Source organism: Zosterops lateralis (genome assembly GCF_965231275.1).
Source record: "Zosterops lateralis genome assembly, chromosome: 14".
Lineage (NCBI taxonomy): Eukaryota > Metazoa > Chordata > Aves > Passeriformes > Zosteropidae > Zosterops > Zosterops lateralis.
The window spans coordinates 910,272-927,681 of NC_139774.1; the positions used below are offsets into that span (position 1 = coordinate 910,272).

Here is a 17,410-nt window from a genome sequence, read left to right on the forward strand (position 1 = left end):
ACACCAAAAGGAGAACTTTTTTTTTTTTAATAATCCTTCACAGACACTTCCAAAAGTCTCAAAGCCTTTTCTGGTTGCAGCTCTACAATAACAATCCAATCTTAATAAAAGAAAAAAAATCCTTTATTTTGGGACAATATTTCATTGAACCATGGACTATCCTGAGCTGGAAAGGACCCACAAGGATCATCAAAGTCCAACTCCTGGCCCTGCAGACACCCCAACAATCCCACCCTGTCAAAATTAGAAGTAGCTTGCAAATATTGCCAAGACAGACACCAAAGCTGTGGGACTCCGCCCTGGCATGACTGTAGGCACTCTTCTGTAAGCATTATTTGGCCATGAGAGTATTCATTTCTATAGAATTGATTTATCCATCTATGAGTTTATGTTGGACATGAGTTTTTGTCCTTTCTTTGAATATTCTTTCAAAACTGGAAACATAAATCATTCAAATGGAAAAACAGATTTGTATTTTAACAAAAATTCTGAAGGAATTTTTGGTACTGTTTATCAGAACTGCTGAATTTCAGGTGGCCAAATTTTGCAGGTGAGAGGAAGGGTTTTGAAATAACTGGTTATTCTCCAAGGTAAAACTCAATTATTCATTTTCATTCACAAAAAGCAATCTCTTTTAAGTACTCATTTTATACACATGAAAGACTGAACTACTGAATCATGCTCTTATGTTACCAAACAGACCAATGTTAAATAATCCTTGTGTTCTGCTAAAAATTGTTGCATTCAGAAACACTTCGGGAAGTGCCACAGTTACTACACAAGTTCAGGCATTTTCCTTCCAAGGTAAATACCCTGGGAGTTCAAAATTGTTAACTCGTCCCAAAAGCTCCTTTTTTATCATTTGCAATCCCTCCCAAACCAATGAAGCAGCAATTCCCCATCTATAAATTACGCAGGCTCAGCTCCAACAGCTTACTAGAAGAGAAACAACAGAGAACTTAGGATTTAGTAGTTTTCTATGCAGACCAACTCTTCCCCCACGCCCCCCCCCCCGCCCCCCCCCCCCTCCCCGCCCAATCCCCAGTTCTTCACTTCTTAAAAGTTAAAAACCTGAGCTAACAGGGCAACCCAAAGAACCCAGGGCTCCATGTTCACTATTCTGCATTCAAACATGTGCAAAGACTAAGGTAAGGCTACACCCAGGACTGCGCTTAGGAGCAAATATAAAGCTTATCCTTTTCTAAACTAGATCACACAAATATCACAGGCTGGTCACTTCATTGCAATTTAAGAGAAATGGCAGAACTCATTATGTTATTTTTAAAGTTAAACGAGAAAGCAAAACGTAGCAGGCAACATGCAGAACACTATGCTACTGATATCACAACTTCAGTTAACAGGCAATAAAACACAACAGCTCATCCCCCCAGCCCTACTGCACAGAAAGCCCTTAAAGAGTCACTCCTACAATGCAGTTAAGTAGAAGATTTCAGAAAAGGATGCACAAAAAAACATTCAGCAGACATAACAATTTGATTAAACAGAGTCCTGAGAGTTTAACACAAGTTCAACAGCATAACATTTACAACAAGAAAGAAGAAAGGCACCTGGAGACATCTGACACTGGGCATGCTCTGCAGGCATCTCAGTGCGCACATGCTCTCTACCAGGTTGGAGCAGCCTAGCCACAAAGACCTTGGCACAGAACACTGCAGGGTGACAAAAAGGAAGGAAGAGAAGAAGCAGTTAGATGCCACAACAAATCACTCAAGGCAGGCAACTCATTAGTATGTTAACGTGGGTACTTATCTGTTATTTCTACATTCATCACAGTTACCGGCCAGGGGTAAAATAATCACTGAGGATCCTGTGCAGCAATGAAGGACAAGCCATCCCTCGGCCTGAGCTCCTTTTCCCCCTCTGTAAACTCGTGGCTTTAGTGCCCAGCTGAACGTTTTAACTGACTCCCAGCAGCAGGAGAGTTTTAGTTCACCCACACTGCTGCCCACAGCAGAGCTTCTAGGGCAGAGGCCTCATCCAGCAACCCAGCCTGGCCAAAATCCCTGCCCAGCTGTGCCCCGCACAATCCCCCTGCAGAAGGAGGCCAGGAGGAGCCACTGGGGTGGCAAGGCTTTAGAATCCACCTGAAGGAGTTTTGGGAATTAAGGTTTGGCACTCCCAGTGTCTCGGCTTTCTCAAACCACCTGTGGTTCTTTATTCTGCACTATCTGGGACAGACAACCTGACAATGGGAGCATATTTTAGAGAGGAACCACGTTTAGCTAAGTTCAAACTGCATGACCAAGTTCTGCTTAGTCAAGGAATCCTAATGAACTGGGGAAAAATACTGGAATTATAGTTGAAGATATCCTAAAGCCAAATTATCCCCTGGCTACATTTACTACTCATCCTGCTGCCCAAGCTAAACTACCAAATTCCCCACTGCTGACACAAGAAGTTAGGAAAAGTTTGGAGATCCCTTTTGTTTCTTTTCTAAAGCTGAAGAAATTTGATGCAGACAGACTCCTCAAAACTTTTCTAGCTCCCCAATATTATTTCCCAGTTCCTTTTAAGGACAGAGTAGTACATACACCAGATAAAGTTAGGGAAAAGTATTTGATTTCTCAGCATTAAGCAGCACACAAAATCACCTCCAGTATTTGGCACTGACTAAGCTTTCACTATTTTCCAAACAGGCTTCCAATTTAGTTAAAACACCAAAACTTTAAAAGAAAAGTCCCACACAGGTCAAAGCTGAAAGTGGAATAACTGGAGGTGAAGCCTCATGGAAAGCAGTTGTGCCAGGAGTCAGGAGGGGAAAAGAGCCCAGAGCACCTGAAGGGGTTAAAACCTCTTTCTTTTGTTTGTTTGTTTGTTTTTTTTTTTTTATCTTACGAATAAAGCAAAAGAAAGGCTCATCTTTTCATCTCCATGCTAAGGAGAGAAATTACAGCAAAACCAGCACAAGAATGCCCCTAGCAGCACCAAAACACATTGAAATTCCCCCTCTTATCCAGCAGGAAGGTGCTGATTCCATAGGGATATCCTGTGCTATGCACTTGGCATGGCAAGAGTGGGAGCATATACCTTATGGACAGGGGTAAAAATAGTCATATTTATGTTTTATTGTATTATTATTTTGCTAACAGCAAAACAAACCCACAGTTTTCAATTACTGTAAGTTTTTAAAAGTTTATTTAATGTTTAGAGAAATGGGATTTAGCTATAAAGTAATTACTCTAGTATATCTGTAATTACTTTGCAGTACTTTGACATGTCCTCACACTAACACTGGAAATCTAGCTCCCAGGACACTTCTAAGACAGTCAACCAGTGACAACAGGGAAACTACCTTAACTTCAACAAAAAAGAAGAGGTTTTAATATTTTCAAAAAAGGTGGGATGTACTGTTAAAATCCACTGATGAAAGATACACACTTTTTATAGGTCTGTTTCTAAAAGCAAGAGGGTATAATTCAAGAAACTCCCTTTCCAATGTGTTTCATTCTTTGTTCTTATTCTTCGTTCCTAAAATACCTTTGTGGTGTTCTGCAACACTGAACCTGCAAAATTCAGGGTATTGCAGCAGGTGTTGATTAAAGCCCAAAAACATTTTTAAACATACAGGCCTGTTTAAAAAAGTCACTTTGCTCACATGACTTTATAAAAGTCATTGATAGAAAACAGAGCAAACTCCTCTCCTGAGATGTTCAGATCAGGTGTACAAAGTTGACTATAATGTTCATTATGAATCTACACCTGTAGCTGTCCACAAATTATAAGCTAAAAATCACTGGTTAGTCGTTATGATGGGTATGAAGGGGGTCTGGGGGTAGGAACTACTGTAGCTAAATAAACTGAATTTTAAGTGCTTAAGAGAAAAATGAGTGACTTGAGAACATTTAAAAAAAGATTAATTCAAAATGCATTAGACACCGAGGCCACTTCCACGCCAAGGTTAAGCCACACAAAAACCTTTTCACAGCATTACGAAACCCTGCATGAAAGGGTTAAAAAAATTCCCTGGACACTCAGCTGCAGCACTGCTATTGCACAATGCTACAAATTAAATATTGTGTCCCACTTCACACCAAAACAGGAACTGCAAATATTTGGGTGCTTCCCTGACATGTTATTGCTTGACCCTGTCATGAATAAAAGCTTAACAATGTTCCAAGAGCTTCACTTTGCACTGGCCCTTCTTTCGCCAGGAGCCCAGGGAGGTGCAGCACTATTTAATAAAGTCTGGGAAAGGGAAAGTGCCAGTGGCCAACGGGCACAGAATTACATAGGAACACAGAGAACAGAACTGCACAGGTTAAGGGAAGGCCAACTGAAACTCATATTTTAAGGAATAAGGTAATTAGTGATGCAGAGCTTTAACTGCCTCACATTGTGCGGGCTGTGGATCACCTGGAGGACGTGTTTGCAGAGCTGAGAGGGGCTGCAAGCTCCAGGGCAAGGAGGAAACAGACACAGAAGCCCTCGTTCTGATCTCTTCAATGCTTTGTACTCATGGAGATTTGAACTCTAATTTTATTATTAGGTGACTGCTGTAAATTCCATACACAAAGAACTGCTTTGGTGGTCTAGCCCCAGGAACTACATTTCAAGCTTTACGTTTCAATCTTAAATCTCAAATTTAAGCAGCCTATACAAAATGCTGCATTCCCAGTGAAACCTGTAAATACTCAGTAAAAAGGGAAGATACTTCAATGTCTTTAAGACTTAAATGCTAAGAACTTCTTATATTAACAGCAAAGCACACACCAGTGTGCATCCAATAAACCAACTTTGTAGCTGGGAACTTTTAGGATGGAAATATAAAAAACACCCTCTTGGGCCCTGAACTATCCAAGGTTTTCCTTCACTCTGGACTTCTCTCAGATTACAGCGCAGCCTTGGTTAAAGCACTATAAAATGCCCAGAAATCATTTCTTTCAGTGCATCTGATACTGTCACGCAGAAATCCTCACGCTTTTGTACCCCTTAAAAAAACCTCACCCATTTATCCTCTAAAGTCCATTAAATCACTCAAGAAATGCCTATAGCCTGTATTCCTGATGGAATTAAAACAACCAGGCATGGCAATATTGCAGTGTCATAATCAAGAATGACAGCATTTACCTAACCCAGATTTATGCTGCAAGTTTTATAAAATATTAAAATTATCATCTTGGAAGTTTTCACTGCATTCGTTTTATTTGTACAAGATAATTTAAGGAATCCGAATTTATCGGTGTGTTTACAGCTTGGGAAATTCCAGTCTTAAGGCAAAAATATGCAAAAAAGGCACGAACAAATAACCTCAACCTTCATTGTGATTTTTTTTTTCAGATTTTTAGCTACAAGAAGTTCAAATGATACTCAACATTGGTGATTTCCTCGTTAGTTTACTTTGATTTAGGCCTGGACCAACACAATTGGTATTTCTTTATTTCCATCAACACTTAATATTGATCATTTTATGGGTAAGTGGTGCTACTGAGCCCTCTCCATGGCTGACGGCTCAGTTTAACACAGCCCAAGGGGTGCTCTGAAAAGCCAACTTAGATTTGAGGGCAGTCTGACAGTCTGGGAAAGCGTTATGCTCCCACGTCCAACTTAACTGCAAGCTCAGATCTCCTCAAAAATCAGCATCAACCACACTAAGACATAAAAAAATACGAGCAGTACCACTGTTTCAATGCCTTCAGTAATGTTTTACACTCAGTAGGAACAGCAGCCAACTCCAACTCCCTCCCAGTCTGCAGGCTGGGATTTCCTCCAGATCTTACCTGATACTTTTCCCATTAGGGTTTTACTCAAACAGTGCCAAGCAGAGTAGTGGTGAAGCCCTGGGCTGGGAAGGAGTGCCCCGAGTGTGCACAGGTGGGAAAGCAGAACATCCAAGACTCTGTGTGAACACTGTGTGGGACATGCAGGGAGCAGTGACACAAGCTCCCCCAGGGACAGCCCGGCTGGCAGGGGGCAGTCCCTGCACCTTGGCACAGCACTGCACATCTCTGGAGGCACAGACACGGCTGCCTGACCAACAGGAGCACTCTGGACTCCTCCTGCTGCCACTCCACAGCCAGGCTGTGCCCAGGGAGATACCCTGTGCCCACGTGCTCCACACAAGTCTGTTGGAATCGGTGCCATCACATCACTGCCTTTCCCACAGCCAAACACAACCTCACTGGGCCTGGGGGATTTGGAAGGCTGTTGGAGTACCATCCATACAACACATTTCCACAGTCCAGGGAGTTTTAAATGTGCATTCCAGCAATCTGCTTCAATTTCAGCAGAACTGGACTCCCAGGTCAACAAAGTTGTTTTAGAATGTAATTTACTCTCGTATTTATTTCTGTCCTTCCATGAACTACAAATGTAAAAGTGAATTTCTCAAAAATAAATACACACAGAGTAGAAAACTCTTTTTAACTTGTGAAAATTTTTTCATTATTCTTTTACTGCTATCAGATCATTCAAAAAAATAGATAACCAATAGCTGACTCACAGTGCCATTAGGAAAATCAATTAAGCCAAATCATTGCCATCCACAATAAAAACTGCTCAATGGAACAATCTTCCAACAGCCATTCAAGATCTGCATATAAGCACTTGCATTCGAGGAAAAACACTAAGTGAGGAATCAGGAAATTTAAAGCAAGACAAGGGAAAATAATTGAGCAGAGAAATTCTCCTCATTACCACAGCGATGCTTTAGATAGGACACTGAATTCACAGGAGGCTGATGGATAACGCTGTCCCACTCTGTTCCTGAAGATCAAAGTGTGTGCTACACACAGTCAATGCTACAAAAGGAATATGGGTTCAGTGGAGAGAAGATTAAATGTTTTCTTTGAATAGAATACCCATCTTACTCCATTATAATTTATTCATCAGGATAAGACTCATGAGATGCAGCAGCTCATTTTCAAGAAGATACAAAGGACTGGGAAGAAAATCCTAAGATGTTTGCATAAGTCATTCTGAACATTAACTGAAATAATCTCAATTTTCCAAAATACACAGCATTTAGATTAGCCCTTGCTTTCTTCATGTACATACACTCCAACTCCCACAGTTGTGTGATACATCTTTCTGCACTAACATCCCCTGTGTTACACTAAAAAGGCCATTTCTAAAGCAAAACACTTCATTCTGCTCTCCTGCAGCCGAACAGAGACTTACACACATCTCCAGCCAACAGCTCAGGACAAATCCTGAGTGGGGAACACAGACCCAGCACTGCCAATCACACAAGAGAAACTTGTAGCAAGTCAAACACAGAGAAAAGCATGGCTGAAACTTGTCTAACATGTTAAAAGCTGTCTCAGACCCTTCTGTGCTAGGTTTTCAAGGCTGAGGCCTAACAGAGCTAGCAACAAATCCTACAACAGCCAAGGCAGGGTAGAAGCACTCGACAAGTTCCGATGCCTGTAGAGCCTGGGCTGCCAGGAACAAGCCCAGGATTCCCAGGCAGGGGCTGCACATCCCAGGCTGCACAGAATACTGACACAGCTCTGACAGCTGCCTCACATCTCTGAACATTCAAAACACAAAAGTTAAGCAATATTAAATAACACTGAGGATCTTGATCAGCAGGAGCACTCATTTATGCTTCCTCTTTTTTTTTCCCTGCTCAATGTATTTTAAATTATTTCCTCTTTTTCAGTTTTCATCACTAAAGATGCCAAGTTCACTTCTGCCTCCCTGTTCTCTCATATTAGAAAAAGGCACACCCTTAACAGCAAATATTCCACAGAAAGATGTTATTTTACAGTTTTAACTCCAAAGTGAGTCTGATGGGTATATGGAACAAATTCAATTTGATACTAGATGAGAATGCAAGAAAAGTATCAGTCTAAGGTTAGTAAGTATTTTGCTTAGATATTCCCTCCAGTTTATTTTAAAGAGTCACACTAAAAAAGACTTCTCCATCCTGACCAAATAAAATTTGACTACTTGAAAAATCAAACCAGGAAACACCAGCACCCTTTGCACAGATAATTCATTATAAATGTACTTATCAATTAAATTAAAATATAATTTTGGTACAAAATACCACACCAGCAAAACAAACACAGAACTAAAACCATGCATGAGATCAACAGCACCTACAGGAGTTTCTGCTACAGGAGAAACTGAGGCCTCATCACTCATTGCAGTAACTGCCTACAAAGGAGAAGACACACAAGGCTGAGCATTACTGCTGTTACTATCCACAGGAATCCAGGTACATTGTTTCATATGACTTTATAAATAAGTTGTCAAATCCATCAAAGCACCAACTTACAGTAAAGCTGGGCACTGGGAGCTGCAGCTCTCCCATTCACACCGGATATGATATTGAACTAACACAACTTTATTTTTCTGCCAGCCAGGGACCCAGCTTGCCTTCCTGAGGCACAGAAATATCTTTGAAACTCATCTCCAAGATAACTTGTTGTAGTCTTTTGCAGACATTCCAAATCTCAGAGGAATGTGACTCCAAGTACAATCGCTCTCCCCTACTCTGAAATAAACCCACTATGGCTGTGAGGCTCCTCTTCCCACCCCGGCCCTACATCTGTCCCAAAACAGCTGGGGCCACACCTTCACACTGACAGCCCAGGAAGGGCTTAGGACACTGGCTCCAACTGCTGCCCACAACAGAATTTCAAAGTGCATTTCAGCAGGAAAAGCTAGAGGAAATTGTCCTAGGAATAACCAGGTAAGTTCTCTCCAGTTCTGATGGACCCATGAGAGGACAGGACAGAATTCAGAGCTGGCACCTCCCTGAACTCCACAGGGAGTCCAAGGCAGTCACTGGCAAGGCTGCTCTCCCCTTCCAGAAGCAGGATGTGGCACCCAATGGCTCCATGCCCTGCACATGCAGAAGTTCACCTCGTGTTCCCAGGCCTGTGTTCCACAGCAGACTGGCAACTGCCTCTAGAACTGCTCCTGGCCACTGTACTGTATTTCCTGGCCACTCCCTGTCTAACTGTAAGCTCAGAAGCTGATTCCCTGTCCCCTAGCACTTGGGGGACACCAAGCAATTAAAGCGAGAGACTGAATGTGTGGATAAACTCATCTAAGCAGAAGCAGCAAGATATAGTACAGGGTGACTTCTTACCTGAAACTTTGTTTCTGGGCTTCAGATCCACCAATCCAGAATGAAAGGGGATTCGAATGGGTTTTCCTTCTCAGACTTGTCTGTTAAAAGAGAGCAGCCAATCATCTTCAGCTTGGTGTATCTACTTCTTTCTTGAATGAAATCCCAATTACTGCTAATGCTGTTAGAGACAAGGCAGCCCAGGCACCTGCTCAGCCCGGGACCAACTAAGTTAGTGGGGCTGTCGGATTGGTGGATCTAAGACAGAGAAACGCATTTACAGACAAGAAATTGCTCCGTCCCTTACCCTGGGTCACCCAAACAAGTCTTTTGGGTCATAGCTCACCTTGCTAAGATTAAGGAAGATGAGAAGCTACAAGGCAAATAACAAAGCAAGTCCTAAAGCTTCAACCACCAGCCCACACCTCACAGGCCTGCTCCAGGAACAGTTTTGCACAACAGCTCAATGCAGTTCTCCTGGTCTGTCATAAACATCCGCTAAAGCACTTCACTGCAATGATTATTTCCCTGCTTCCAGACTCAAAATTACCTCATTTGCCTTACATGTCTGCAACACAAAGATGGAGATGTCAAGACACTCCTGATCTGAACAACTGAATTCAGTATATTTGCAGTACTGCTGTGTCTCCAGAAAACAAGCTAGAACCAGAAGAGAGTAAGACACTACACTACTCCTGAGACAAGACAGTCCCCTCTTGCTAAGCAGGGAGATTAAAGGCCTCCAGCCAGTCCTGCCAGCAGCAGTGAGAGTGTGACTACTTTAACACAGCTGGTACAGTGACACCTCAGAGAAGATGAGGTCTGCAGAAAACTCACACTCCATGTGCAACGGCAAGCTCAGCCTATGGAGACCAAACCGAGCAACTTCCACCATGAGGTTCAAAAACTTTGGGCCATGGCTACAGAGCTTCCTCTACCAGCAGTGAGAACAAAATGCTGCAGCATCCCCAGGGGAACGCATCACCACTACCTCTCACCCCCTCTGCTCTGCAGTCCCTCCAGAAAGCTGAACCTCAGCCTCCACTGCTGTGCCCCACATCTCAAGCTCCAGCAACTCACAGAAGGGTGGAGAAACTGCCACTGTCTCCAGGTGTGCCAAGAAACTGTCTCCATGAGGACAGGACTGTCCCTGACTGCCCACAGCTCCCCAAAGAAAGAAGCATCTTCACGGTGGGGTGATTTCCTGCTGTCCAGTCACTGGCAAAGGCAGTCAATCCTGGGGCAGCATTTCAAGGGCAAAGCAGCGCTGTAGGCCCAGTACCATGTCCAATGCATGATTTTTAAGGCTGCCAAGGAAAGTGCTAGGATGTCAAGGCATATGACTCAGAATTTTCAGAGTACAATATAGCTCAGCAAGAAGCCAGCTATCAAATTATATAAATGTACCGATTTGCTAAGTCACTGCAGAGCCAGCAGGGTGCTGGAAGTAGAGACACTTCTCCATGAAGGCAAACTAACATTATTTGCAAGTGTAACAGCACAGGTCTGATTTTTGTCTCAAAAGGACTGGTGTGCTGGAGACAGCCTGAATAACAAATTTTCCTGGCTAGTCCTCCCCTGTCCTAAGAGATTCTCTATCAAGTCCAAGCTGGAACTTAGTAAATTTTGCAAATTCTGAATATAAATCTTCAAAGACATTTAGGTATTTTTGTCTGAAAACTGAAAATTGGCTTCACAGCAAAGGTTGGAAGACTTGAAAACAGGCCCATCATGTAAACTATGCTGAAATACAACCTCACACCTCTCAAAAAGGCAAACAGTGCACAATGGCACAACTTTTGTACCAAAACTCCACATTCAAGAACTCCTCAGCAGAATGAAACCTAGAGCAAACTTGCAACACTGAATATATATATATGGTGAGTCTCCTTTTCTCCTTTAAGTCAGTGAGTAAACCAAAATTCTGTAGTGTTGCCAACAGCTTGAAGTTGACCCAAAAGGCTTTTTTTTTTTCCATTTTACCCAGAAAACACATCGCTCCCTATTCGTAGCAAGTAGGTCCCTACCTACATCTTACAAATTTCCATCTGCATTCATGCTACAAATCGGCCCAGGAAGCTGAACTACTCTTTGATCCCAAACAAAACTTTTAATTTCCTGGGTTGAAAGTACAAGGATGCAAGTCCTGTAGGGATGTGGATTAACAAAGTACCAAAGAAACAACATGCCTTCAAATGTTCCTGTTGTTAATTTAGCCTGTATGAGAAGCAAATTAAGTTTTCAGAAAGAGTCAGTGCTTTTTGTTGTCAAAACACTAATGGCATTATGTTACTTTTGCATTATCTGCTCTCGTTCACGCATTGCTCATATTGGGAAATATGTGGAAGTGGCACAGGAAAACGGAATAGGCTGTCAGATGTCACACCACTGAGCTCATAAATACATCAATAAATTGGGGAAGGAAGGTATTTCCCAGAAAAAGTGGATTTTATGTGAACAATGATGCCATAAAAATCAAACCACTGAATCAGATTATGTAACAACATAAACAGTGGCATTCATATAAAGAAGATGTCACCCAAGGAAAAAGCTGGAAGGAAAGGATTTTTACCAATCAACATTAATTTAAACAACTCAGTCAATATTCTCATTTCCCTTCAATTCATTTTTTGCCCTGCAACAAAAAAAACCTCCTTGTCACGGAGCAGCCCTCTCACAAGCATAGTCTCTTGTTCTCTCCCACACATCATTCCTCTCGCATTGGCACATTTGCTGCAACATCCATTTCATCTGAAAGCCATCAGCAATCTCCCTGAGCACACTGCTGCACAAGCACTCTGAGCTGCCCAGGGATTGGCAACTGCAAATGCCAAAGCACCAGCAAGCTCTAAACCACACAGCAATAAACCCAGCACACCCAGAGAAACATGACAAGTTGATTTAACAAGCAGCAGAGGCGTTTTATAAAACATGAAATGAAATTAAATGAAAAGGTACATTCATCCTTCAAAGAACATTCGCAGGTCTCTCTGAGGGTACAGCTTGTAACAAGGCAGGTTGTTTTGCTGTGATGCTGCTCACAACACTCCTCGGTGACCCAAATCTTAGCAGTGCTTGAAGCTCTGCCTACTGAGGGACACAGCTGGCACCATCTGACATGCCGCAAAGGCAGAAGGCTTTTCAAAGCAGCAACTCCAGAGCACTTCAGAGAAGGCAGCTGCACCCACAGCAGCTGCCTGCAGAGATGGGATCTGGTTCCACACAGACATCTGGACAGGGATTCACTTTGGGAGCTCCTGCCCCAAGGCAGACCTCTGGGGCAGCCCATGGAGCCAAAAGTTGCCCGATCACGCTCACACAGAGGAGCCCTGCATGTGTTCCAGGCTGCAGGGAACTTCCTCTGCTGATCCTCACTAGCTCAGCACCAGGCAGAGCTTGGAGAATTTTGTCAGGTTAGAAAATGTAACTGCATTGTGAGGTGAGAAATCCCCAAGTCCCGAATGAGATTTAAAAAAGCCTCTGGTGAAACACCAGGGCTTAATCTCCCCAAGAACTGGTAACTTCCTTTTATTAAGAACCAAAAGCAATTTAGTTTCAGAAGTTCCCCCACAACTGGCACATCTACAGCTTTCCTTCACCTGAATAATCTGATGGCTGCTGACACCATCATCACAAACCTCAGGTAACTTTCCTTTAAACACTTCTGCATCTTTACAGCCTCCTTCCCTCTGCCATCTCATTTCCCCAATCAGGCCATTCCTTCAGCTTTCCCTTCCCAAAAGATAAAGCGTTCCACACTCCTTTGTGCACTTCCCTTCTTTAACCGCTCTGCTGGCTCCGAGTGGAGTTGCCTTGCTCTAATTCATGTTCTTAAGCTCTTCCTTCCCATTTTCTGCACCGCTGCCAAAGCCACAGCAATCTCTTCTCTTCAGATATGCATCCTTCCTCTGTGAGGCCCTCTCTGAAATGGGACTGTCACTCCGAGAGCCCGGCAGCAGCACAGACCTCACATCCCCTGCCCCAGGGCTCATCCCAAGGCTGTGCCTTCCTCACATCCATCCCACCACCACCTCTTTAGCTGTTTGCTCCAGCCACTGCCTTTTTTCCCATGTATGAAACCCTGCATGCTTTACTGTCCAACATGCAGCTCTCAACTCTGCTCATTTAGCTGAAGATTAGAAAAAGACACCAGCAAAGCAAACAGATCTTTACCCTGCTGAAGAAAGCACATCTAGGTTACACACAGGTTTACAAACACCTCACTAACACTCCATCTACTCCCAGGCTTCAATTAAGAACCACTCACATTTCAGCTAGAACAGTACCTCCTTTGTTTCAGCTGCAAAGATGATCATTGCCTGTATCTGTGTCACTACAAAAGTCAACTCTTTGAAGGATTCCTCTAAGAATATGTGGGAAAAAATAATCCCACAAATCCAACTGCCTGCGTGGCTTGCAATGACTGTGACAGAGAAGAAAAAAGCCAGACCACTATAGCCCTCAGATCACACAGCAGCTGTATTTCAGCTTTCAGGCAGAATGTTGGGATTTATTTTGCACTTTAAGCTTTAAATAATTTGGGGGCACAACCATCTCCAGCTGCAGTAACCCAAGGTACTTCAGGTACCCCTGGAGTGATGTACAGCAGGAGCTGCTGCTGCTCAGGCAGGCCTGTGTGAAACACTTCCTTCTCAGACTGGTACCTCTGAACACCTCCACCTCACATCAAAGTCCTGCCAGGAGAAACAGAAAGATTTTTGGCAAGATGTTCAATTATAATTCTTCATTTATTATTTACTGAGGTACTTAAACACTGGATGCTTTTGTGAGAGCCAGAGAGAGGCATTATAAACACTGAAGGCTGTGTGTTACGAAGATTATTTCCATATATATAACTTCAAGATACAAATGATAGCAGTGTGAACAAGTGCTTGCCCATTTTATTCCCAGGCATAGCCTTTCCCAAACCTTTTCATGCTCCTACCACAGAGCAGTGAATGCTGAATTTAACCTGCCAGCACAGGGACTTGTGTTTAGAGAGCAGCTTGGGCAGCAAGGCCACAGCGAAACATGAGGGTCATAAGCTAAGTGAGTGGGAGAATTTCCACACCGCTGGATTCTTGCTCAGGAGCCATCTCCATAGGTGGCTGGTGAGTACAGGAGTCTGGGAGCAGCAGATTTATTTTGTTATGCCATGCACATCTCATGCTGCACACAGTCCACCCCATAAATGTATAAAAAGCCCCCCAAACTACTTGCCACACTGATGTATTCCATTACAACCACCTCAGTACAACTCAAGGCAGTTAATCTCCCCCACACACTGAAAGCTGCTGGTAACACTAAATAACAATTATGGGAAGCTTCCTGGGGAAAAGAAGAACACAAGGCTTTTAGCAGGTATTGAAGGTAAATGCAAACCACGGGGTTGATGCAACTGAACACAGATTTGATACACAACTCGGATCTGCAGGTAACAAAACTTATTTCACAAAGCATTGCGGTCAGTTCTTTAAAAGAGCAAAAAGGTCACAGTTACCTAATTTCACTGAGAAAACCAAAACCAGGGGCAGAAAGAGCTCTTTCAGTGACTGTGGCTGGCCCTCCATCTGTTCTGGATTGTTTCCTCACTCCCCAGTCACCTGCTCACCCAGCATTTCCCTGAGTCCACGACTGAACCAGCCCCAACCCTGCCAGACACTGTGAGCCTCAGCCTGGGCATCCCAGTCAGTCCCAGTTAACCTCGGCAGGAATCTCACCCCTACAGCTGGGTACCACCCACACATGGAGGCTGTGGAATGGCATCACTCAATGCTCATCTCCCTGGGAATGACTAACAACAGGATCCACACAACCAGCACACGGCACAGGGAGCCTTCAGCTGTCCTGAGGGACACAGCGGCTTGGGAACACTCACTAAAATTTCATGCAGCAAATCAAAGTTGTCACTCCAAAACTTAAAAATATTACTCTGAAATTCCAGCCTTAAAAATAGAACAGTATTATTTCCATGACTGATTTTACTTTAAATAAATGCAAATGATCTATCCAAGGGAAGGCACAGTTGAGGGCTAGAAGGGCATGTTCTGAAACTTACATACAATTAACATGTTGACACATTACCTCTTGTTTATTAACCCCTCAGAATCATGGTGTATTTGCTCCTCAGAACTTTCACATCACACATTTGCTCCTATATTTACTACAGATCCATCCCTGGCACTGGAGGGAAGGGATTGAGCAGAAGTGCACCAAACACCATCTCCCTGATCAAAGAGAGGCATGAAACATCTGCTTTTAGGAATGTGGAACACTCTTAAAAAGTGCAGCATCCCCCTAAGTCTGCCAGGCAGAGATGATCCTGGGTTTGGGATGTTTCCCACAGCACTGACTCCCATGTTTCCAGGTCACACAGAAATTCCCAACGGGGAACTCAGCCCAAACAGCTTCTGCCCTAGGGATTCAAACAAATCTCCCGGAGAATCTCCCCTTCTGCACCACACCAGAAGGCAAAACCTCCACACAGGCATTTAGGAATCATTTTCAACGATTTTAGGGAAACATCCCCACTCAAAATTTCCACAAGTGATCCTGTGCAAGCCTCCACTAAGGTTAACATTAAATTCAACTACCAACTACATTGCACAGAGCACCATTTTCTCTTGGAAACTATACAATTAAGTGTTCATCTTACTCAATTTTTATATTTATCCATTTCTTGTGAAAGAGAGAAAACTGTATTCCTAAAACCTCCCACTACATACTAAAACTCCTACTAACCCCACTGATATTTGCATGGATTAGCACATTTCCCAGCTCCAGCAAGTGGAGGATACAACACTCACCAGTAAAAGTCACATTTGCTTCCTCCTGATACAACCTGGCCACAAAGAGGAGACACTAAAATGGGAGAGCACTTGCAAAAACACAAAGAAAGTGTGGGTTTTTGAAAGCTGACAGAGCCAAACCTTCCAGCTCCAAATGCTATTTGAGCACCTCACAGAACCTAAAGCTGAGGAGTGCTGGTGACTGTTCCACAGAGGGAAAAAACCACCAGAGCACATTTCCCACCTCGGGAATTCGGGAGGCTGGTCCTGAGCCGGATCCCCACAGAGCTGCCCAGCCCTGCTCTCCCTGCTGAGGGCACCGATGGCTCCGATGTTCCCTGGGGCAGGTGAGAGATCACAGCACCGGGGAGGAGTCTCCCTATGAACGGCTTTTACACTCCTTCCCTCAGTGATCAGTAAAAATAATGAAAGATACACAAAGGCTTTGTAGGCTTCCCCTTTTTCTTTTTCATTTTATTTCTGCTTTTTGAAACCAGAGGGCACGTTTAAAGAAAGTTCATATTTTCTGGATCAGGTAGTTTAGCAACAACTCCAATGGCTAAAAAACCCATTCATGTCTCCACTGAACCCAGCTCACCTTCAGAATGCCTTAAAGGGAAATTACTTGCTTTTTGCCCCTCAGTTCTGGAGAACTGCACGAAATTTTGTATGTGAAAGCAAATTACGCTTAGGAGAAAAGCCAGTTATGCTTATGACAAATAAATTAGAAGATATTTACCGATTACTATTCTCTCTCAACTCCTAACTTAATTTTATTCATGCCTAAAGGCAGTAAAACGAGGGGCCTCTGGTATTTGCCTACAGAAATCTAATTTGCTTAGATTAAAAAAGAAAACAAACAAAACCAAAACCAACTCCTTCTACTGCTCCCACCTGGCTGCCTCTTCACTAACGCGAATTTAGCGGCGTAAGCGTTAATTAGGGGTATATCCAATACACCAATTAGGTCTCGTTAGGTAATTCCGTGTGTGCTGGACCGGAGCTGCAGCACCGCTGCTGCCCCGGCTGGAGCCCCGAGGGCCCCGGGCGGGGTCTGATCCCCGACCCCGGGGGCGCGGGAGGGTCCGGCCGGGTCGAGGAGGGGCTAGACCCGGAGCCCCCCCCCGCCCGGGGCATTTCACTTTCGGTTCGCGCAGCGCAACCGCGCCGCTCCGCGCCCCCGGCCCGGCTCTGCCTCTGCGGGGGGTTAACTGTTGTCGTTATTTATTTATTTATTTTCAATGAAACGGAGGCGCTTGTGGCGCCCCGGGCGCGCCGCGGGGCCGCGGCGGAGGCAGGAGCGAGAGGATCACCCCGCGGGGGCAGCGCGGCCGGGCCGGGGCCGGGCGCGGGCTCAGCACAGCCCCCGCAGCGGCGGCGTCGGACCCCGCGGGCCCGGGCGCGCCGGCGGGGCCTGAGCCGGGGGGGGGGGAGCCACAGGGGGCGGGAAGGTGTGCGCGGGGGCCGAGGCTGACTCACCATGAGCTCGATGGTCTTGTCCTCGATAACCGAGTCGGGCTCCATCGCGGCGGCCGCTCCGCCCGCCCGGCCCGGCCCAGCCCAGCCGCCGCCACCCCGCGCC

At 44.4% G+C, this 17,410-nt stretch overlaps 1 protein-coding gene across 2 annotated transcripts in view; it reads right to left on the bottom strand.

Annotated features, from left to right (window-relative positions):
* Positions 1 to 17,410, bottom strand: part of FBXW11 (F-box and WD repeat domain containing 11) — a 57,491-nt gene extending 40,081 nt beyond the window's left edge. Inside the window, exons 1-2 of one of the 2 annotated variants that reach the window (XM_083871531.1) lie at positions 17,308 to 17,409; positions 9,062 to 9,141 (exon numbers count right to left, since the gene is read on the bottom strand). Coding sequence is in view for 1 of the 2 variants with exons in the window: in XM_083871530.1 (XP_083727656.1) it covers positions 17,308 to 17,352 (45 nt within the window). In the remaining variant the exon portion in view is untranslated. Of the gene's footprint in view, positions 1 to 9,061; positions 9,142 to 17,307 lie in introns of both variants that reach the window. The other variant, XM_083871530.1, reaches the window with a different exon arrangement.